Genomic DNA, 22,558 nt, shown 5'->3' with positions numbered 1-22,558 from the left:
TTCCGTGCTTTCATTTCCTCATGTGAAAAGTCAAGATAGTGATAGTGTCTACTTTCCTTATAGAATTAGAGGAGTCAGTGCTCATAGAAGAATTTTTCTTTCCCTGAATACACTGTTTTGAATCTGGAGAAGAGCATATCTAGGTGAGAGTGGGACCAGGGCAATGATTATAGTCAGAAGGACACCTGTAGGTCTGAGGAGGAGACAGATATGAGAGATTTGCCTGATGTGGGTCCAGCCTTGTCAGCTCTCCCGTTCTCACCTGCTCTGTTGCTCTCCATCTTCAGTCTACTCTGGGAAAGCCATGGAGACAGAGGTCACATCCCCTCAACATCCTGGCATTTATGAAAGCATCAGGCTGACATGAGATGCAGGTATTTCAACCTTTACAGTAGGTTCTTGTCCCATGCATCAAACCCCACTCAAAAAGACTGACTATATCAAGCCGATTATTCAGGCCTTTTCTTTGATTTAGAAAATTAAGGAAGATTTTAATCTTTTATTGTTTGATTTTTATTCACGATATGCATATATTTGGAAGAGTTGAAGGAAGCAAACACCTTGCCCTTTCAGAAAGAGCACCGGGGTTTTTGGAAAGTAGGAATGTAGAACATTACGAAAATGGTCAAGGAAGGGCTATCAAAGCATTTATTACTCTGAGGCTACTTTTTAAAGTTTTAGTTCCATTTCTTCCGGTTTTGCAACTTGAATCTCTCCTAGGAAAAGATGGAAAAGTAATTTTTCAATGTCTCCGTTTGTAGACTATCCCTGATTCATTTGCTGCCTGGCTCTCGCTCCTGCAGTAAGCGCATCACTTTGGCACTGGGTGCTTCTAATTATGGTGATTTGGGTGTTTGTGTTGATATCACTTCTATCTGCCAAGATGAGCAGAATCTCAAATGCCAATAAATAATGTTTGTAACAGTTTCTATAGCAACCAAAACATTCCTGTTGGAAGAGAGATACTTTTGTTTGGTAGGAAGTTGGTTTCCATTAGATCATAGTTTCTCTTCTCTCAGCTGTGTGACTTTGAGTGATGATGATAGCTGGCATGATTGTAAAGTTTTATAATTTACAATCTGTCTTCAGGTGCATTTCACATGTGATTCTACAACTCCCACATTGCAGAAAAGAGAGCCCTGGACGTGTAAACTGATTTTCCCAGTTTGGGCAGCTAAATCCCAGAGCATTGGCTCAGAATCGGTTTTCTTCCACTGCAACACATTGCTTATTCCCAAGCAATGGGAAGTTTGGTTCAAATAAACTGTTGAGTCTCAGTTTCTCCCCATATCAAGGGTGTAAGCCGATGTATTGGACTAGCTGTGATGCCACACAGTCAGTTCTCAAGGAGGAATACAGGCAATGTCAATGCAAAGCACTATCTTGACATGAGGGAATGTGGCCTCAGAGACAAGTGCCACCCACTGGGGTCGCTGCTGCCCAGCTGCAGCTGTTGTTTTTATGGAGGAATGCAACAATACTCCAATGTCGTCAGACTTTCTGCCTTTTCAAGAGAAGACACAGTCCAGATCTTCAAGTGAAACCTTCCTGTGCTTGATCATTGCAAAACTGGCAGAACCATGACCCTTTTCCAAGATCTCCACTGCAGGGGATGGGGCACCATCATTTCCATAACTCTGATGTATTGTTAAATCCGCCGTGTGGGGGAGGCAACGTATGGAGATTCATTAGGTTCACTGACTTTTCTATTAATGTTTAGGCCAATTCAGTAATAGATTTGGACACATACAAAATTCCTGAGGAAATAATTGAAATTCATTTATTTATGTGATTTTGGAAAATTATGCAAATAAAAAATTTTTACTTAGTTTCATGAATTGCTGGTGCATGTCTTGGTGCTGGCAAGAAAAGAAGTGTTCTGAATTTAGGACAGGAGGGACTTTATCATGTCTGATATGTACACTCCACTATGTTGCTTTCAGTCAAAACTGATGGCACATGAAAATAAACGTAAGTGGTGATTTAATTCATTAAAGAGATTTATTTTTTGATCATTGTATAATTATAAAGTCAGCCCTTGCCATTTGAGCTCATGGGGTTTATGACACGTGAATTTGGACTTGTTGATAATGCGGATATTGGTGATGATACTGCCGGTGTGTGTCAGTAACACTTTATAACAATGATATTAATAATCAAAAAGATACCATTTTACTCAGTGTTAATTATGCATCGGGCTTCATACCAACTTTTTCTATTCATGAAATCATTTAATCCCCACAAATCCCCATGAAATAAGCATCAGTGTGCCTATTTTTCAGGTAAGGAAACTCAGATATAAAGAGATTAAGTAAATGGTTCAAGTTATCCAGTTACTAAGAGGCAGATTCAAACCAATGTGTGGAAAACAAGCCAGGGGACATTTATTGAGCACGTACTATGTGCCAGGAAATTTCCTGGGTTCTTAGTTCCGGTGAATAAAACTAAGTCCCTGCTTTACTGGGGTTATATTTTATTCGTGGAGCTTGACAGTAGACAAATAAATGTATACAATGTCAAGTCCAGCAATACTAGATACTTTGAGGAACAGAAATGGGTCAGAGGTGGAGGGCTTATTTCCCATATGATGTTGAGGGAAGTTCTGTCAGAGGGCGACATCTAGGCAGAGACATTAGCACAAAGTGGGGAGTTGAGCTAAGTGAGTTTCAGGGACTGTCCCTGGGACAGATCCTTCGTGGTAGAGTCACGGTCATCTCTAGAATGGTATGCCCCACCGGGGGGTTGCGTTGAAGAGGGGTATGTGTGTATCTTCCCACAGCAAGAGCAAGGACTTAGGAGGTGGACCCAGGTCAAGATGCTGGTTCTGCTTCCTTGTCCTCTGACCCATCTGGGCACCTTAGGTTTATTTTTAAGCTTTAGTTTCTTCATGTATGGAGTTTTCATAATAAGCTTTATCTCTTATGATCAATGGAAATTGAACATGTAACATTCCCTTTGTAGTCCCTAGAACTGCATGTAAATATGCAGGAGTCATACAATAAATAATAGCTATTTTAATAATCTGTGCCTTACAGAGGGACACAGAGAAGTTCACAGGGTATTTGGTTTTGTCTTGTGTGTGGTTGAAGTGTAGGGAGTGGGTATGGAAAAGCCTTTTATCTACCATCAGAGCTGAATAGGGAATAGTGACGGAATGGAAGCAGATCCAGGAAAAGGCTAAGAGAGGAACCTGCTGTGGATAAAGTGGGTTTTGAATCACATTAGTTAAGAGCAAGAATTCAGATAAAGAAGTGATTTGAGAGCAGGAGGTTTTTATTTCAGTTCAATATTAAGAAGCATTCCATAATATATGTGGATGGATGCCCTAACATAGTAATTATATGCTGGGAGATGGGCCCCTTGTAGTACAGGTTTCCTCATCAGGTGAGTGTTCTAGAAACCCATCTGTATCAGTGTACCAGCTGGCATTGTTGTGAGAGGCTGTGTTTGGCTTCGGTAAATTTTTTGAAGACTCTTTGAAGGTGTTTGCCCATTTCATGATGGGCAATTTAGAAGTGCACCTGCCCATACCTCGCTGAGTGTTCAGCAGTTTTTGACCAAAAATGGCATGACCCCTGAGCCCCACTCTTCCTATTCACTTGATCTCACCTTGAGCAATGCTTTTTTGCTTCTCTGGATGAAAATAGTCCTTGTATGGAAATGTTTTGAAAATGTGGAAAAGGTGAAACGAAAACCAGCAGAAGCACTAAAAGGCACCAAAAGCCTTTTAAAACTGTTAAGCAGTGGAAAAAAGTTCTTGATAGGTGCCTTGCCTCAAGTGGAGAGTACTTTTAAGGTGACTGGAGTTTAAACATATAAGAATAAATACACAATTTTTAATAAATAAGTTCTGTTCTTTTGGATTCCCCCCTTGTATATATAGCAAAAAAGGAAAAAGGGCCCATGGACATGGACAACAGTGTGGTGATTGCTGGGGGAGGGGGGTATAAGGAGGATTAAATGGTAATGAAAAAATTATAATAAAGATTAAATTAAAAACATTAAAATTTTTTATGTTTAAGACCTGAATTCCTAAAGTTGCCTGGAGGCCCCCAGTGTCTTGGTGATTGAGGGGCACACTGGGAGAAAACTGGGGGGTCTCTTCCTGGAGGCCTTTTCAACCTTGGCCAGGCTGCACAGGCTAAAGGTCAAGTGTAAATAACTCGCTGTACTTGCTGTAGCCTGGGGAGCTGGGTCTGCTCCAGGCTGATCCTCTGATGAGGTGGGGTGGGGTCTAATTCTTGTCCTGAGTTCCACGGGTGTGGGGGCTCCAAAATTGCCCCAAGATGACTAAGTGACTAAAGTACTTACTTGGCACAGTGACAAGTGCGGGCTATGGACACAGGTTGGCTATTTAGTAACCTCTCAGCCTCATTCCCAGAATGTCCATCTCTTGCCTGCAGGTCTACATTTGCTGCAGGTTGTTATGAGGCCTCAGGGCGCCCCTAAGATTCATCCTCGTACAATTTTTTATTAAAAATTTGAAAATTGCAGTTTGCATTGAACACTATTTTGTATTTGTTTCAGTTGTTTGGTATAATGATTAGACAATTACAAACTAACAGTTTGTAAGTGTTAGACAGTTTGTAAAATGTTCTCCCTGATATTTCCAGTATCCAATAGGTACAAAGATTCATTTTTTTAATCAATGGAAAGGAAGAAATGGCTTAACTTCATTAACATCTAGGTCAGCCCTCAGAACAAGCAGGCTGCAAATCTCAAAGGGTTCTCAGGGCTGTCTCAGATGCCTGCATCCTTCATTACGCTATTCCCATGGTAACCCTCTGAAGGGAGCAGAGGGACAGCTATCTGCTGAGAGGCTATTTTTAGATTTCAAGCAGATGCTTTGCCAAATCTGTTGAAGGAAAGAAAAGGAAACAAATGTAGAAGAAGATTTTTTTAAGGTCAAAGACAATATCACTTAAAATTTATATTATGAGGCTGGAAAAGACCTTGTGAAATCATTCGACATACCTCTTTCTACTTTTAAGAAGATCTACTTTCAAGTCACACCAAAAGTTGTGCAATTAGATTTTTTTAAAACATTTTACTTAACAGCCTATTCTTATAGGTGTCCATATTTCCTACCCTGAATATACCCTGCATTCGATCTTAGTTCTGAGACAGAGGCAATTGGGACAGAGACTATGACTGCTCAAGTCGAGGACCATACAACTCTGAAGACTTAATTCGTTCAGACTTTGCTACTAACAGCATTCCCCAGGTTTGCGTTGTGCACGACCAACACAACTATCCACACTGGCTCTGCTTGCTCACCTTCTAAAGATGTAAATTCCTCCCGTTCCCAAAAGCCTTCAGGGATCTCTCACTGCTCTTGGGTTAAAGGCCCTACATCTTTAAGGTGGCTGTGAAGTCCAACACGATTTTGATCCTGTCCAGAATCATTTGGTACCATTATAATCCTATCGCTTTGCGTCGCAGCAAAAGACCTTTGAGAGTCTCACCATGCCATCTTCCTCCCATCTCAAGAGCTTTGCACTTACATATAATACTTTCCCTCATGCTCTCTATCTAGTTAGTTTCTCAGTAACTCCTTATACTTCCAGCCAGAACTTAAATATCAGAAAGACGAGAGAAGGCACTCCTGCAATAGCTTCTCCTAATATTTTGTGCATTTTCTAGACAATGCTTAACAGTTTGTAATTCTGCATTTATTTACATAACTTTTTTAATTACTTCAAACAATGAGCTCTGTGTGGTTAGGGCACGATATTGTTTGGTCATCGTTACAAATCTAGTGCCTAGCACCATGTTTGCCACATAAATTATTCTAATAATTGAACGAGTGACTAGCAGTTTAAAGGATGTGACCTCGGATTCTCTGCCAAGTCAAGCTGCCGATGTGACCGCAGTAGGACTCTGCAAAATGTAATGTGCTCCAGATTTCCCAGAACACTTGTTAAAAATGCAGAGCCAGTAGCTCTGGGATAAAGCCTACGACTCTGGATTTCCAATGAGGATGTAACTAGCTCTAACAGGAGTGTCAAACTCATTTTCACTGGGGGGCCACAGCAGCCTCTCGGTTGCCTTCAAAGGGCCAAATGTAACTTCAATTCCTTAGCAGTTAAGGAGTAGTTACATTTACACAGTCCTAAAATTACATTCAGCCTTTTGAAGGCAACTGTGAGGCTGATGTGGCCCTTGGTGAAAATGAATTTGACACCCCTGCTCTAGAACATGGTTCCCCATTAGAATCAGCATAAGAGCTTTAAACAAATTTGCTCTGAGGCCCCACCCCTGGTGATTCTGACTTAACTGGTGTGTGCTTGGGGCTTTGTAAAAGTTCCCAGTTATTCTAATAGTCTAACCTTCTTGGACCCCCATTGATTCCAGGCAAAGCTCAGCCTCAGGAGTAGATTAAGGGACATTTTTGTTGCCCTTTGCAGTAGACAGCATCCAATGTGACCACCTGACAGGGGTTTACCTTATCACTGTTTTTAAGTGCATGACTCTTGAGACACAGAAAAACGGTACCTAGCATTGCTCTGTGAGTCGAGAGAATCCTGTGTGAGTTGGTTAATGTGGCAACAGAGAGGTTCGATCTTCAACTTTCCCACTTCTGCACATGGGGCAAATGCATTTCTTATCAAATGTTTTTAAAAGTACACGTAGCCATTGAAAAAAGTAGAACATTTGGGTAGGACTAAATGCAGTTAAATGTAGTCTTCACAGCCAGAAGAACAGTGCATAGTTGGTCCAATACTAACAGGAAAAAAAAGAGAGAACTTTGGGGCTCTTCTAAAAGCTGCAACATTGGCAGCGAGTTCCCTGGTTCCAGACTTGCCCATAATCATGAACATGAAGAGGAGCTATAGGCTCTTGGGCATTTGGTTGCTTCCTCTGAAGATCAGTGTTTCTTAATCTAAAGTGTAGTAATAATCCCCTTCCCTTCACATTTATTGCTCTGCTTTTTTCCCACTGACTTATTTGTGTTAGTGTGTTTAATCTTAGACATTTCACGATGCGGAGTGTAATATTTCTGTATTGGCAGAGCACAGTTGGAAACCCCATACTCATTGTTTTCATATTCTTGCTTACTTTATCTTCTGGACAAACCTACTAAGCAGCTGTTAACTGTTATCACATTGTACAGATGAAAAAACTAAGGCTTGTTAGTTTAATAGCATCAAAAAGGCACACACATGGCCAGTGGCAGAGCCCAAGCTTATCAGATGCTCTTTCTACCCAAGCGTTACTATATTAGCAGCTATAGGACAAATTTAGCCTTCCATCTATAGGTCTACAAGGTCTCAGTTTTTAATGAGGTGCCAAAATTTCGACAGCGGCACATTTCCTGTAATGATCTGTATTTCAACCTTCCGTTTAAAATAACCAAGTCTGACAACATTGAGCAACGTGCCTTCAAGCCTGAAGCTTGCCTGAAGCTAAGAAAGATTTTTCTCTTTTGTATGACACTCTGCCTGCCTCTCAGTAATATCTCTTTCAGTTCTGACCTGTTGAGAATTTATGAGTCCTGCTTGGCCCTGCTAAGTTGGTTTCCATTTAGCATTTAAACGCTACCGAGGGAAGAAATGATTCTAACAACTTGAACAAACTTTACATCACAAAAGAAAACTGTCCTCTTTATTGGTGAGGTGAAGAAGGACGTTGCCATTTTCTCAATTTGGGATCTTTTAGGACTGCCTGCCTGCATGCATCTGGCAGAGTTCTCTGAATCCTGTGAACACGAAGTGCTGGAGCGTAATAACCCTACCTTCTGGTTGAGGTTGTAGCTGGTTGGAGTGGTTAGTTGTGTGGTTGTTTCAACGACTGTAGCCCTGTGGAGTCCCACATGTCCCTTGTATAACGGTTCGGCTGCCTCGTGTTCAGTCCCCTGCAAGTAGAACTGTAATAAGCGAACTGTCTTTCCAGGACAGACCTGGTGTGGTGTGAGCAGTGCTGGGCGGCTCTCCCAGGAATGCGGTCACTGCTTTCTGATGTAGCAGGAAATGCAGAAAAAAAGATTCTCCCCTAGGGCGTCTGTAGCTTTGTGTGAGATTTGCCTGCCTCTGTTGCAGTGCGCCTGTTTCTTTGTTTCCTTTTCAAGCCTGGCTTTGACCCACTGTCCATTTTGCTGCTGGTCTCCGTGCATTCCCGGGACCACTCCATCTGCTGCATTCCCGGGACCACTCGATCTGGCATTCTCTGTAGCAGAGCCCCTCGCTGCACAGCGGAGCCCCATGACTCCACAGAGCTCATGCCCATGTGTCCCGCTACTTAAACCTTAGAACAATCCTATGACACAGGTCTTGTTATTCCCAGGAAATTGTGGTTCAAAAGACTCTGAAATTTGGTCAATTGACAAGTAAAAGAATTGTTTTATGGGTAAATGTCACCTTGACTATTTTGTTCTGCATTTCACTTTGGGTTTAAGAGGCGCATATATGCCCCTGATGGAAAACTGTTAGCTGCTCATGTGAGCTTTCAGTAGTGCCTTGTTTTGCCTCCTTAAATTAGGGTGTGCACAAACCTTGTTTTCATTGCAATGCATCTCAAATTTGAACACCTGTAATTTTTTGTTGTTGTTGTGAATGTTTTAGACTCATGGGTTTATTTTTTTATAGCCCTTTGGCCACTGCCCTGGGGTATGCCCACAGCGCCATGCCTCTCAGCCCATGTCAATCAAGATGGGTAATTACTGAAATTACCAGACTTCTAAATGACATGCTTTGGAATCCATTGGGTAAATAAATGCTGCTTTGGGGCTAAAACAATTTTTTTTAAAAAAGAGGCAAATATAGTGAATGAACAATGTGTTAAAGACACAAGAATACTTGTACTCTCCTTTATTTCAACACATGGCCTGCCGAGTGACACATGAGCAGTTTGAATATGCCATTACTCTGTGTGCCACTGTGAACAGAAAAAATACTGTCAGCTAAATTATGTCATTTAAATTATGTTGATTGCTGCCCCTTTCTCAATGACATATTCTAACTTACATAGACCTATCTGAGAAGTGACAAATACCATACTCATTAAACTGTTATTGCATGCCCTTAGCGTATAAGGCACTTGCTACAACTTGTTTATTGCCTTAAAATAAGCCACAGTAAGAAAGTAAATGCAGACATATTCACACTACAATGTTTTCCCCTCAGCAACCATCCACTGAACTGGAATTTGACCGGGTGGTGATTTACACCACTTGCCTGCGTGTGGTGCGGACAACCTTTGAAAGATGTGAACTGGTTAGAAAGATCTTCCAAAACCACCGAGTAAAATTCGAAGAGAAAAACATAGCTCTGAACGGTGACTACGGAAAAGAGCTGGACGAACGCTGTCGCAGGGTGTCCGAAGCGCCTTCCCTCCCGGTCGTGTTCATCGACGGCCACTATCTCGGGGTAAGGAGAATCCTATTTCTGTTAAACCCAGCCGCGGTTGGTAGAGATCTGTAAGCCAAGGACAAGGTAACTTGCAACATAACGACCAGGACACTTGCTAATTTTGGAGTTCAAACCAAGGGAGTGAAGCACTTACTTCCATCCTAAACAACATGTTGCAACAGAGTTCTTCCCGCAGAAGCGTGGTGAGATAAAATCGGCATGTAATTGTCTTTTTGAATAGGATACATTTTAAAAATGTTCAGTGGACTTGAGTTTTGTGTTACAAAGTTTAACGTGTTATAAAAACGATTTTATTTGGTACAGGCAAGAATAATGGAATATTTGTAAGACACATATTTGTGAGTTCTCTCAGCACTCACTTCCCTACCCTGTTATCCAGCTCCTAGTTTCCTACCTAACGAACCAAAGAGGACAGTCCTGAAACAAAATCAATAAGGAATGGAGCCTGGAGCCGGAATCTTATCTGCTTGTTTAAGATTATCCTTGATTTTGCTAATGCAGTATGAGACACAAATTCAGGCTCACAGTGAGCGGAGAGAACTCCCAGAGCGGCAAGAAAACATGCCTGCTTCATTTCTCTTTGAATAATACTCTTAGCGTAATAGCTCCCATTGATCTATGGACACGCTCAGTCTGTGAGAAGCCTTGGAGAGGGCTCCAGTGAGTGCACTTGGCAAAGACTGGGAGCAGGGAGCCAAGAGAACCAGCAGTTGAGGGGGGAGGGGCTGACCACAGGCTCACTTATCAAAGAACAAAGAGGGACTGTCAAACTGCAGATATGCCTGGATCTAGTTTTTGTTTTGCATCTGGTCTTAACCTTCAGCTTTCAGGAGCGGTTAGAAAAATCCAGAGCAGAATATACTCATGTTTTGTTGCAGGGAACCTCACATTCCTGTCAGGTCCTTATAGGGGAACTGTGTTCTGATACACTGTCTGCAGCCATAGTTATTAGAGGCAGCCTGCCATCCCAGTGGAAAGATAAACCCAGAGAAGCTCTGATTCATTAGCTATGACGTTATACAATCTGACACATGAGTGGAGCTGGGTACAGACTTCATTCTGAAGCAGAGGAATTTTGATTTGAAGTATTGAGTCTCATTTATTATATTTCAGCACAGACCCTTAGGTCTCAGAATGTTGTAACAATGGTAGTGATAATCATGATGAATCATAATGATAACATGAACCTATGCTGTTAGCTTTACGTGTGCCATCTCGTCCAAGCTCAGGACAGCTTCAGAAACCAAGTCTGCGGCACCCTGGTGAAGAGGGAAGACCGCCTTGGAAACAGGAAGCCTTGTTTCGAATTCCTGCTTTGATGTTTCCATGTCATTCTGGGCAATTTGCAAATCGCCCTGTGCCTTGATTTCCTCATTGGTAAAATGAGAATGATAATATAACTTTTCTCATGGACTAATTGTAAAGATTTGATGATGTATATGCTTAGTTGCTGTGCCTGGGACAAAGTTAAGTTTTCACTAAATACTGATAATTATTATTCTTGTTTTGCAAAAAAGAACAATAACTCCTTTCTACCAAGTCACACACATAGCTGGGAAGTGGCAGGGCCAGACTGACAGTTAGGTTGGTCCGACTCCCCAGACCCTGGCTGTTTGGTGCGCTATCTCAGGGACAGGAATCTTGGACTGTTGCTGATGCATTCTTGGCACCTATACGGCAGGGCTTGACACAGAGTGCTCAAACACATTGTTGAATGGACCTGTGAATGATGCTCTTTGTCTGCTTATAAGGTTGTCTTCTCTCCTAAAGACATCTTCCACAAGGAAATGATCCGATACACTCATCTCCATCAGGGAGAAAAATCACTGATAGGGGTTCTGAACATTTACATTTTAACCCAGAAAATTTTCTTTAGACAATATAAGATGTTTCTCCTTGTGGACTTTAAGTTTCTGTGAAACTGCACAATGCAACTTAGTGGGTGACTGATTGCCTGTAGAAGTACAAGGCTGGCCACACCTGTGATACTGCTCTGGACCACACTTACATTCTTCTTGCTTCTGAGACAATCCAACAGGCTGGGGTGCCTTTTCTGCTTTTGTCTTTTAGTTTGAAGATCAGAAAGAGAGTGCAACGGAGGAGGTAGGGTGCTGATTTCTCTCAATTGCTTTTGTTCTGTGATCTCTTTATTTTCACACATAGTAGCACAGAGGAGGAGGGGTCACATACGTGCTACCTTGTTGCTTCTGAAATTTGAAGCTAATGTTTCAAACTCGGTAAGAGGGGCCAGAGATAGAGAGTTTTCTTTTACCTCTTCTTCTCCTTATAAAAGGAGAATTACTTGTAAATCTATAGTTCAAAATGGAGGTAAACACCCCAGAATAATAGAACAGATTCTCCTTCTACCACAAGAGCCTTTTGACTTAAATTCCTGGCACGGTTGTAAATGGAAGCCATTGCTGGCCTCGAGGAGCCCTTTTGCTGCAGTGTTCATGCATCTGAGATGGAAGGGCGCCCTCTGCTGGGTTTCGGCATGTGGAGAAACATAATTTCCATGGAGGAAGAGAGGCTGATGCTGGCCATTTCCTTATATCCGTGAGATTTTAAACAGTTACATGAACCCATTTGACTTAGTTTAAATTTGGATGAGTGAGAAAAATTCAGATGTGTGAAGCATCTGCATAATACAACTTTCATTAAGAAGGGAGGGAGAGAAAGAGAGGGCCAGAGAATGAGCTGGACAGAGACAGACACAGGCATTCAGAGGCCGAGGCAGGAGGCAATGAGACGGGGTGCGGGGAGCCCGAGAGCCTTTCGCAGCTCCCTCGTTTTCCTGCCAGCGCTGCTACCCTACCCAGATGTGTGTTGCCAGAGGCGTTCAGTTACCTGCATTGAAGAGAAGATAACAGTTCAGTGGGCAAGAACAGGGGAATTGACCAAGACGCTGACCTGACCTCGTTTTCCCAGCCAAACTAAAAACTCAACGTGAAAGCGATGCAATCGTCAAGGGAAAGAAGTTACTTTAGAAAACACATTTATACTGCCCTGGGAGGCTCCACGGCCTGGGGCTGGGAAGCTGGGGTTTGGAAAGCAAGTTCAGCTTGTAATTTGCTTAGGATAGTTGCCTTGTTGTTTTGGCACCAGAAATTCTTCTTTACACAAGAAGATTGTGTTCCAATAGTTCAGACATAAAGCATCTTAGAAATTGCAGTATGAAGTAGGTTAGAAATAGTGTTTGGACTCTGGACCAACTGTAAAACTCTGCAGTGGAAATCCACAAACCCCACACTGCAACTGAGCTGTAAAATGCATAGAATGAACCTAAGTGAGGACTCTGGTAGCAGAGTGAAGACTATAAGGGCTGCTGATGTTGCGGTGAGACTGCTGGGTAATTAATTCCATTGTTTAAAGGACTGTTTTATTCCACTGAAGAGTAAAAGAATTTCTTTTCAACCCAGCTAGTTCACAGACTAGAAATACAGACTCTGAACACGTGTAGAGGGACCACTCTCAAATCTCTGCACACCTGCTCACCAAGGAAGCCCCTGCCCTGTCAGGAAGTGGGCAGCTCTGGAAGCTCAGTGTTTCTGCCCTGGCCACTGGCAAAGTAGATGATTTGTTCCCTGTCCTTCTCTCAACACAAGTCTACTCCTAGGTCAAGACTGGAGAGCGAGTACCCTTGGTTACTGGAGTCACATAGGAAAACTGTGAGAAAAAATGGGAAACGTACTTTTCCATTTCCTAGCTTCTTCAGCACAGCAAGGCATTTCGAAAGACTGAATTGGTTCCCAAACGAGCCGGACCACAATACCCGCCAGATATCTTGTTTTCATTTATTTTGTTTTGTTTTATTCAGCTTTACCTAGGTATAATTTATTATATATAAATTTAAAGTGCATAATTTTATGAGCGAGTTTTGACAAATGTGGAAACCCGTGAATCTACCAACACCCTCAGGACACTGAGCATTCCTGTAACCCTCTCCCACTCCTCATGCCATTGGCAACCGATCTCGTCCTCCAGCCCGAGTGCCCTGGTAGCTGTCGGTACTTCCATTAGCAGAGTTTTCTATGCTTCTAATGCCTTTGCCTGACTCAGTATCAGGGAAACAATGAGCTCAACCAGTGAATTTGGAAGTACACTGCCCTCTGCAATTCAACCTCCCGGACCCTTGATGCTTTAGTGTAGATCCTTCTGTCCATTTGACATTAGCTCCCTTCAGTTTGGAGGACTTTCTTCCTGCTGTAGTGTGGGTCGGCCGGAGGCGGATTCTTTCAGCCTGTTTTAGGGCTGAAAAGTCACGTGACCTTTTCTAAAGAGGTATTTTAGCTGGACATAGAATTCTAGGTTGAAAAGGTTTCTTGTTCTTTCATCACTTCAAAGAAGTTGTTCTTCTCCTTCCTATTTGCCTTTTTTCTAGTGAAAGTATCTGCTGTCATCCTTATGTTTGTTTCGTCCTTATATCTGAGGAGAAAATGTATCTTTTCTCCTTCTCTGGCTGCTTTTTCTCAGTCACTAGATTTGAGAAACTTGATGATGATATGTCTCGATGTTTTTTTTTTAATGTTTCCTTTGCTTAGACTTCATGGAGACTCTTGGATCCATAGGCCTATGGTTTTTATCAAATTGGACAATATTCAGCTAGAATTTTTAAAAAATATTTTATTTATTTACTTTTAGAGAGAGGGGAAGGGAAGGAGTGAGAGAGAAACATCAGTGTGTGGTTGCCTCTCATGTGTCCCCCCACTGGGGACCTGGCCTGCAACCCAGGCATGTGCCCTGACTGGGAATCGAACGGGTGACCCTTTGCTTCACAGGCTCAGCCAGAATTTTTTGAAATGCCATTTTCTTCTTTTCCCTTCTTTCTCTTCTTTTGCCAGAGGCTCCAATTACATGCATATTAGGCTGCCTGAAGTTATTCCACAGGTTACTTCATTTCATTTTGTTTCTATTGCTACACAGGATGGGGCAAAAGTAGGTTGTGTTCATTGTGTGAACACACGAAGCACAGAGTTTATTCTTGCATTATTATGCATTCATTATTGTATTATTTTCCACAGAAACAACTGGAAACCTACTTTTGCCCCACCTTATATCTCCTGGTCCCTGACATTTTCTTATGTAACATCTAATCTTTATACATTTAATTAGAATGTCTTCCATGTTTCTATTGAACATGTTCAATATTTTTCTAGCTTTTTGAACACATGGGAAGTAGATATAATAACTGTTTTAATCCCTTTGTCTGACAATTCTAGTATTAGTGTCAGTTCTGGATTGCTTTCAATTGATTGATTTTTCCCTTAATTATAAATCACAATTTCCTGTTTCTTTACCTGCCTGGTAATTTTTTAACTGAATTCCAAATGTTGTGAATATGCCTTGTTGGGTAAAAATATTCCTTATTGGAATATTTTTATATCTCTATAATATTGTTGAACTTTTTGCTGCGATGCAGTGAAGTCACTTTGAAACAGTTTGACCTTTGAATATTGGTTTTAAAATGATCTAGGCGGGGCCAGAGTAGTGTTTAGCTTAAAGATAATTATTCCCCAGTGAGGAGGCAGGATCCTGTGGGTACTTTTCCCAAAGCTCGGTGAATTATGTGTTCCTTCTGGCTGGTAGGAACAGACGCTGTTCAGCGCCCTGTTCCCAAATATTGCCCCTTTTTATCCTTCGTGGTGGTTCTTTTGCTGACCTTGGGTACTTTCCTCAAATACACGTATGAATCAGTCTCTGCTGAACACCCAAACTGGGTTCTCTGCATGTCTCCAGAGTTTTCTGTGACGGTCTTTACTCTCTAGGACTCTGTTCTGTGAGCACCAGTCTCTTAGTTTCCTGGACTCTCAGGTCTATTTCCTCAACTCAAAGTCTACCTGGCTCTGCTTGCATTTCCTGTTCTTACACACCGCTTGGTCAGGTGGTCATGATAGAAAGTTTAGGAAACCATGGATCTTACCTTTATTTCCTGCTGCTCAGAGATCATAGTTCATTTGTTCCCTAAAGTCCAAATTCATGAAAAAATATGATGAAAATTGTTTATCAAAATGAATCATCAGTTAGTCCTCTTCCAGGTAACATAACAAAATACAATGAAAATTTCAGGTTGTTTCTCTGTAGCAGTTATGAATTACATTATTTTCTGAATAATAATTTTTTCCGCATTAAAAAATCTAAACAAAAAACAAATTCCAAAGCATTACAAACTAAGGGTTTATTATTTTTTTCACATAAAAATACTGTACAGAAAGATGCTCCAGGCAGAATATCAGACTTCTGTGAATCATCCAGGACTACTTCTGTTTTCTAGCTCTGCCCTTCTTAACACGTGCCTTCTGTCTTCAAGGACTCCTGCTGGTTCAGGATGGTTGCTGAGACTCTTGACTTCATGCCTGCTTCACAGGCAGGAAGAAAGCAAAAAAGCAAAGAGAAAAAGAAAAGTACATCCTAGCTAAAGGAGCTTTGAAGAGCTCTCTCAGAAATTCCATCCAACTTCCACTTGCATTTTTTTAAAGATTTTATTTATTTATTTTTCAAGAGGAGAAAGGAGGGAGAAAGAGATGGAGAGAAACATCAATGTGTGGTAGTCTCTCACCTGCCCGCAACCCAGGCATGTGCCCTGACTGGGAATCCAACTCTTTGGTCCACAGGATGACACTCCATCCACTGAGCCACACCAGCCAGGGCTCCCTTGCATTTTATTGTCTACTTTTAATCACAAAGTAGGCTGGGGACAGTGATCTTGATATGTTGAAAAAAATCAGGTTTTTCTTAGAAGAGGAGGGGTATCATGGATATTGAGAAGGTACTTAGTCACTTTTGATATTTTAGCATTTAAATACGGAGTCTAAGAATTTTGATCTTTATCTTCCCTTCCTTTTTCTTCAGAAGTCATCTTCATCTCTTTTTGGTCATTTCCTGATAATTAGTAATTTCATCAGAGGTCTGGATGAGGGAAGGGTCCCTGAATATTCCAACTTAACCCTATTGTCTTGTATTTTATTTGCCACAGACAACACATGTGTCTCATCTTTGAGCCTCTTTGTTCAAAGTCACGACATTTTGTTTCCTGGCAGGCGCACTTCAGAAAATGCAGGGGTGGAGAAATTTGCAACTGAAGCCTCAAGTCAGGCTCTTGGAATTTAAATTAAGCAATAACTTTCTTATACGGTTGCTTCTTTGTCCTCTCTCCTGAATAATTAAGGATCACTTTTCATAGCAACAGTAATGACAATGACGGTGAAAGCTAACTTGAATGCTAAGGTTTTTACTTGTATTATCTCTTTTACATTTTAAAGTAATACTGTGAATAGTGAGTACCATTATCATCTCTCCCACTGAAAATTTTGTACATGGAGAAAAGTAAGCCTTAGTGATGTTAAGACACTGTTTAAATACCCGTAGATCATACATGGCATAGCCAGAAGTAAAATTTAGGTGTGCCTGTTTGTAGAGCTTCAACTATTCAAAGTCAAGGTCATTATATTCCTTAACCCTAATCTCTAATGTCTTTCTGTTGTTGGTGGAAATTAACCTCTTCAGTGGCATCACGAGGAAAACATTCCGAGGATGCACACACGGGGGATTTCAGTGTGGCACGGTTTATTCGTGTGGAAATGAAAACCACCCCTTGGGTTTCCAATGTCCCATCTCTCTCTGTCCTGACATAAAAAAGCCCAACTGTGTCTTCAGCAAGGCCAAAAAAAGCCAGTGTCCGGAGTTTCTGCTACATGCTAAAGCTCAGTGTTTTGGAGCCTGCGGGTGGCTGCTGAGAGGTTTCAGTGCCATCCAGGTAGCTTAGCTTGCTCCTGGCTGCTCCGATGGCAGAGTTGGTGTGGTTGCTGGCTGCATGGCTACTGAGTCCACATGACTATGGAGATAGAATACCTCAGTGTGCAGGGTGAGTGCAGGGCATGAGCCAGAGAGAGAGAGAGAGCTTAGTCTGTGGGAAGCCCATGCCGTCTTCTGCGGCACCGGTGGCTGCTAGGCCCACGTGGTCATATGCTCTCGGGAGAGTGACAGTGCAGGAACCAATAGGCAAGTGCATCACTGGTTTGGCAAGAGAGAGAGAGAGTTTCTTTGTTCCCTTGGGATTATGTTAGTTTGGGCATCGGAAGGACCAGGTACCTTTTCAAAAGAACCAATCAACTTCCCAAGCTTTCGTGGGCTTTGGAGGGATTGCACTCCGACCAATCCCTTCTTTCCCCTGGCCAGACTGAGAGGCCTGTTTGGTCCAGCCCCTCCCCCTGCACCATTTTGACTTCTATTGCTCCTGCAAGAGAGGAGCCTTCATCCTCTGGCCGAGGGCAGTGCTGTGGCCTCCTGCAATGTGAAGAGCCATGGTTTTCTAGTGCAGCAAACAGGCTCCTGTTTCCCACTTTATCAAGTTCAATTTCTAGTCCCCTTTGCTTCCTCTTTTCTAGCTAAATACCAATGATAACCTTCTATTTTACTCTTTAGCATCATACTCACATTCAAGATATTTAACTTTGAAATGTCCTGTTCTGGCCATGGTTTTCTGCCCTTGAGTCTCTCCCCTTTGACTCTATTGAAGTTACTATGTCATCATTAGTATCTGTTCCCCTGTCCCCCATTTCATGTCTCTCAGCTTTCAACCACAATTTTGGGTTTATTTGGCTCTCTGCTTTACTGTATTTAGGGATAAAATAACATCAACTTTGTTATCGCTTGGTGGAAAAGTTCTCTTGAATTTCCAAAGTTGTTAATTCCCAGTCCTTTGTAACTCCTCCCATCTGTTATTTCTTCTTTTGCTCCCGTATACCTGAGGCATTATTGGAGAAAATCACAAAAACCATAACAAAGAAGTCTGCAATGAAGTTGTAACATTAAGGTCCACCATCTAATATTCCTGTTAGTATCGTGTTGGTTTCCTATTGCAGCCTCATACCCAGAGCTCTTTATTTTCCTAATTTCCCGAACAGAAGTCCCATCTCCTGCTCCCTCTCTTTCACAGTCATTACTATCTTTCTTCTTTTCTAGCCTTCAAATCTATTTACAGCTCCCACCGTGTAGTATACTTTCTTTTTCTTGCAGATGTTTTACCACCATATTTTTTAAAAGAACACCATAGAGTAGTTCCTCATTATTCGTTCCTTACTCCAGGTCTCTCGCTTTGACTAATGGCTCCTCAATTCTCCTGGTCACTCAAAATCTCAGTTTTCTTCCACTCCATCCTTTTCTTCCTCACATGCAGTTGCTTGCTGAAACTTACATTGTATCCTATGAAATCCCTCATTTTGGGGGTCCCTCCCAGAAGGTAAGAGTAACACAGCAAAGTGGAAACAGATATCTGGATTCAAGAGTAAGTTTTTTTGTCCTACTGGTATGTATGTTAGACAAGTTATTTAATCTCTCTAAAATGAAGAAAATAAAATACCCCTATGACTATTTTGACTATTTTGCAATTAAATGAGATTAGGCATAAAAACCAACAGCTCCTGGAACATGGTACACAGTAATGAACTCTTTGCTAATATTATCAAGGCAAGAACTTTGGAGAAAATTTACTTACAGGGTCTATAGGTGAAAAGAGACAGAGAGAGAAAAACAGAATTAGGGTCAGTAAGTCATTCATGAGAGGAGAAGGTGTAGCGTTTTATAATGAGTGTAGTCAAACTCAGACACTAATTTCCAAGGGGTCTAATCCGTGGGGCCAGGACGCCCCATGGTGTGTGAACTTCTGGATAGCGGCAGCATTCTTAGTGTGAAGCAGGAATCAAGGTCAATAGCACTGTTCCATGTGAGCAGAAATGTCAGGTATCAGAGACATTCCATCTCCATTCATGATATTTTTCCATGAATAAATATAATTATTTAAATGGGGTCATATTTGTTCATTTTAATACCAGATCAATTATTTTAATTAACAATGCTATTTAAAACATATTAATGAAAGTGTACAACAGAAGAGATTTAAAGATTTTATTTATTTATCTTTAGAGGGGAAGGGAAGGAGAGAGGGAGAGAATATCAATGTATGGTTGCCTCTCATGGGTCCCCTGCTGGGAACTGGCCTGCAACCTAGGCATGTGCCCTGCCTGGGAATCGAACCACGATTGTGTGGTTTGCAGGCCTGCGCTCAATCCACTTAACTACACCAGCCAGGACCAGAAGAGATTTAAAAAATATTGACAATATATCTCTTTCCCTTAAAGTGGAAGACTTTATGTATAAGAAACTGTATATTTCATTTTTTTAAACAATATAAACCATTGATTTCTCCCCCCCCTCTCTCTCTCTAACAATAAATTCACTTTTACCTTTATTCAGCTCAGCATTTAATTATGCCAGGGGGGTGATATCTGATTTTTTGTTTGTTACTAGAACAAAGCTAATAAATTTAATATGTAAAAGAAATGCCCAAGTAAAAGAATTAAGAGTTAATTTTTCACTTTCTTCCATTAACATCTTCCTTCTCTCATATTCTCTCAGATCAAGACTGAGTTGAGAGACTGGTGGGACAACCCTTGAGATGAGGTTGCAGAAGATTTGCTTTATTAAATTTTGCAGAGACACATGTAGATAGATGGACACAGAAATTTCACACAGAAGCACAGATTATTTGGTTTGGGAGGAACCTTATATGTCATCTTGTCTAATGTTCCTCTCGATGCAAAATTTCTGCACATCCCTGGGAAAAGAAGAATAATCTTTGAATATATCCAGTGACAGTATCTGACTGTTCAAGCCAAACTATTTTATTGCTGTACCCCTTTAAATATTACAAAACTCTTCTTCATGTTGAGAACAAATTTCTCTCTGACTTTCATCACCCATTGGTCATAGGACTCATACCTAAAGCAATGCAAATGAAAACTGTTCCCTGGTCCTCCTCATTAAAACTTCATATACAAAAATCATGGCAAGTTTTCTCTGTGATTTCTCTATTTTTACTCTTCTCTCATGGTTTTCTGAACTTCCCCATCCTAATTACTCTCCTTAGGACACATTCTAGTCTTTAAGTGCAGCACCTAAAACTAAAGCTGTCCTTCTAGATGATTATTTCACTGAACAGGATCTCTGTCTCTCTAGTAATGCAGCTGAGATTTACTTTACACATCACTACCATGCAGCTGATCATACTGAGTCTGAGTCCATGGAGACTGGGGCCTGCTGGTGGCTTGGTGAGAGATGGGTAGTCCAGGATGGCCTCAGTTACAAAACTGGAAATTTGCTCCTCAGATTTCTTCCACGTGGCATCTCTGGAAAATTAGCTGGGACATGTGAAATGGTGGCCAAGAAATTTCTAGCGGAGAGTAAACCCAATGTGCAAGCACATTTTAGGCTTCTACTGGCATTACATTTGTCTTTGTCCCAACAACCAGAGCAGGTCACATGGTCAGATCCAGATTCAACATGGAGAGAACAGCCTCCAGGTCTTGATGGGAGGACCGGCAGTGTCATGTTGCAGAGAGCATCTATACAAAGGGGTGTGGACAAGTGAGGGGCAATTACCGCAATGGTTTACCTAAATGCAGACCTTTGAAGTCATCTAATCCTGGCCTTCTTCCTGAGACAGGTGTGCTTGCTCACTGACATTGTCATCTTGGAGGACTGCATACTTTTACCAAAGCCAGTTAGTTACGTTTTAACATTGTGTGTGCTCATGAAATTCGTTTGTAGAACAGGTTGGCATTGGATGCACAGCTGATGGAACTAAATCAAAGTGCTAAATCCCCCTCACATTTCCAGAGTAACACACCGCCATCTTGTTCCTTCAGTAATATTGCTGCATCATCAGTAACATCCTGTGATATCTGCGGTCCACTGACCAAAGTGTCGCCTTCAGCTTTATAGATATGCTATTTATCTTCTTCTCTTCTGTCAGAATCACCTGTTCTCACAGAAGAAATGCAGAAGCAGTAGTTTATTCGCCTCACACTTTGGGTGCTAGAGTTAATCAATGACAGGAAAAGTCCTAGAGTAGTACATACTTCAAAAATTATTTGTGTATAATTCAACTTTCACTCCAGAAACTTAAGAGTCTGTTAAAGAAAGAGAACTTTTGAGGCATGCAGACATTAATGATTGGTAAATTATAGGCCAATGAAAAACTTTATTCACATAGACTTTTCTTAATATACAAGCTCTGTCCAGAAAGTATCCAGCCACATAATACGAAAAGTAGAGACATTTATTGAAGAAGATACAAGATGCAAGAAACACCGTACATAGGACAATGATGCCTCGGTCCCCTTTAAAGTGGACACCTTTGGATCTTGCACAGTTCTCCCAATCACCATCAGCTGCCCTGTTGTATTTTCCTGAATCTCATCGACTGTCTGAAATCTCTTCCCTTTCAAAGGTGATTTTAGTCCTGGGAAAACCCAGAAGTCCCAGGGCACCAAGTCTGGGCTGTAGACGGGCTGAGTCACCTGGGTTATTTGATGTGTCACCTAAAAGCTCTGCACCAGATGTGATGCACGAGTGGGCGTGTTGTGGTGATGAAGCTGCCAATCACCAGATGTCCACAGCTGCGGCCTTCTGAAGCATCCAAAACATTTCCATGGAAAAAAAATTAGTTTCCATGGAGAAATGTTCAAGCTTAAGGCAAAATTGGATGCAGATTTGTTGCACTACTAGTTCAGGCATTTTGAATGTAGTGGCCACACAGTGCACATGCTCACTCAATGGCATCTACTGCCCCCACTGACTAGTACAGTGAGGTCGTCATTGTTCACTCATGTACATTCCAGTCCTCTCCTTTGGCTGCAGGGTTACATTGATGTAGTGCAAACTGTTCTCATTGTATTAACAGTGGCTGAACTTTTTCCAGACAGACTTCATATATCCTGGTTTTATCCTTTCACAAACTTAAATCTATTGTCCCAGCTGTCTAAGACTTTGGCACTTTTAATTTTGTCTGGTGTAGTTCTCTGCATGGCAAGATACTTTAATGTATCTGCTAGGTCTATTGTTTTCTGATTTGCATAATGTGTCAAAACATGAGTCTTAAATTTGGTGCTTTGGATCTGGGCCTATACAATATTGATCAATTTTATCTATTTGTGACTTCACCAAAAGTTAAAAGAGGCTATATATAGTACATGCCATTTAATAAAGGTCTCCAGGAGTCAATTTCATATTTTTCAACTTAGATGTAATGGCTAACTATTCTAAATATGATTGAAAAGAAAGGAAAATGTATTTGCACATAATCAGTTTTTTTTTTAAAATTAGGATTTAAAGACCTAATGATTTTACTTAAG

At 41.3% G+C, this 22,558-nt stretch overlaps 1 protein-coding gene across 1 annotated transcript in view; it reads left to right on the top strand.

Annotated features, from left to right (window-relative positions):
- GRXCR1 (glutaredoxin and cysteine rich domain containing 1) overlaps window positions 1-22,558 on the top strand; it is a 103,993-nt gene that overhangs the window by 46,391 nt on the left and 35,044 nt on the right. Inside the window, exon 2 of the mRNA XM_053672263.1 lies at window positions 9,123-9,365. Coding sequence (XP_053528238.1) covers window positions 9,123-9,365 — 243 coding nt within the window. The remainder of the gene's footprint in view (window positions 1-9,122; window positions 9,366-22,558) is intronic.

The sequence above is a fragment of the Artibeus jamaicensis genome, unplaced genomic scaffold (genome assembly GCF_021234435.1).
Source record: "Artibeus jamaicensis isolate MK-2021 breed Jamaican fruit bat unplaced genomic scaffold, CSHL_Jam_final contig_76, whole genome shotgun sequence".
Classification (NCBI taxonomy): domain Eukaryota; kingdom Metazoa; phylum Chordata; class Mammalia; order Chiroptera; family Phyllostomidae; genus Artibeus; species Artibeus jamaicensis.
Note: the sequence above shows the minus strand (reverse complement) of the source record. Positions and strands in the feature narration are given on the sequence as shown.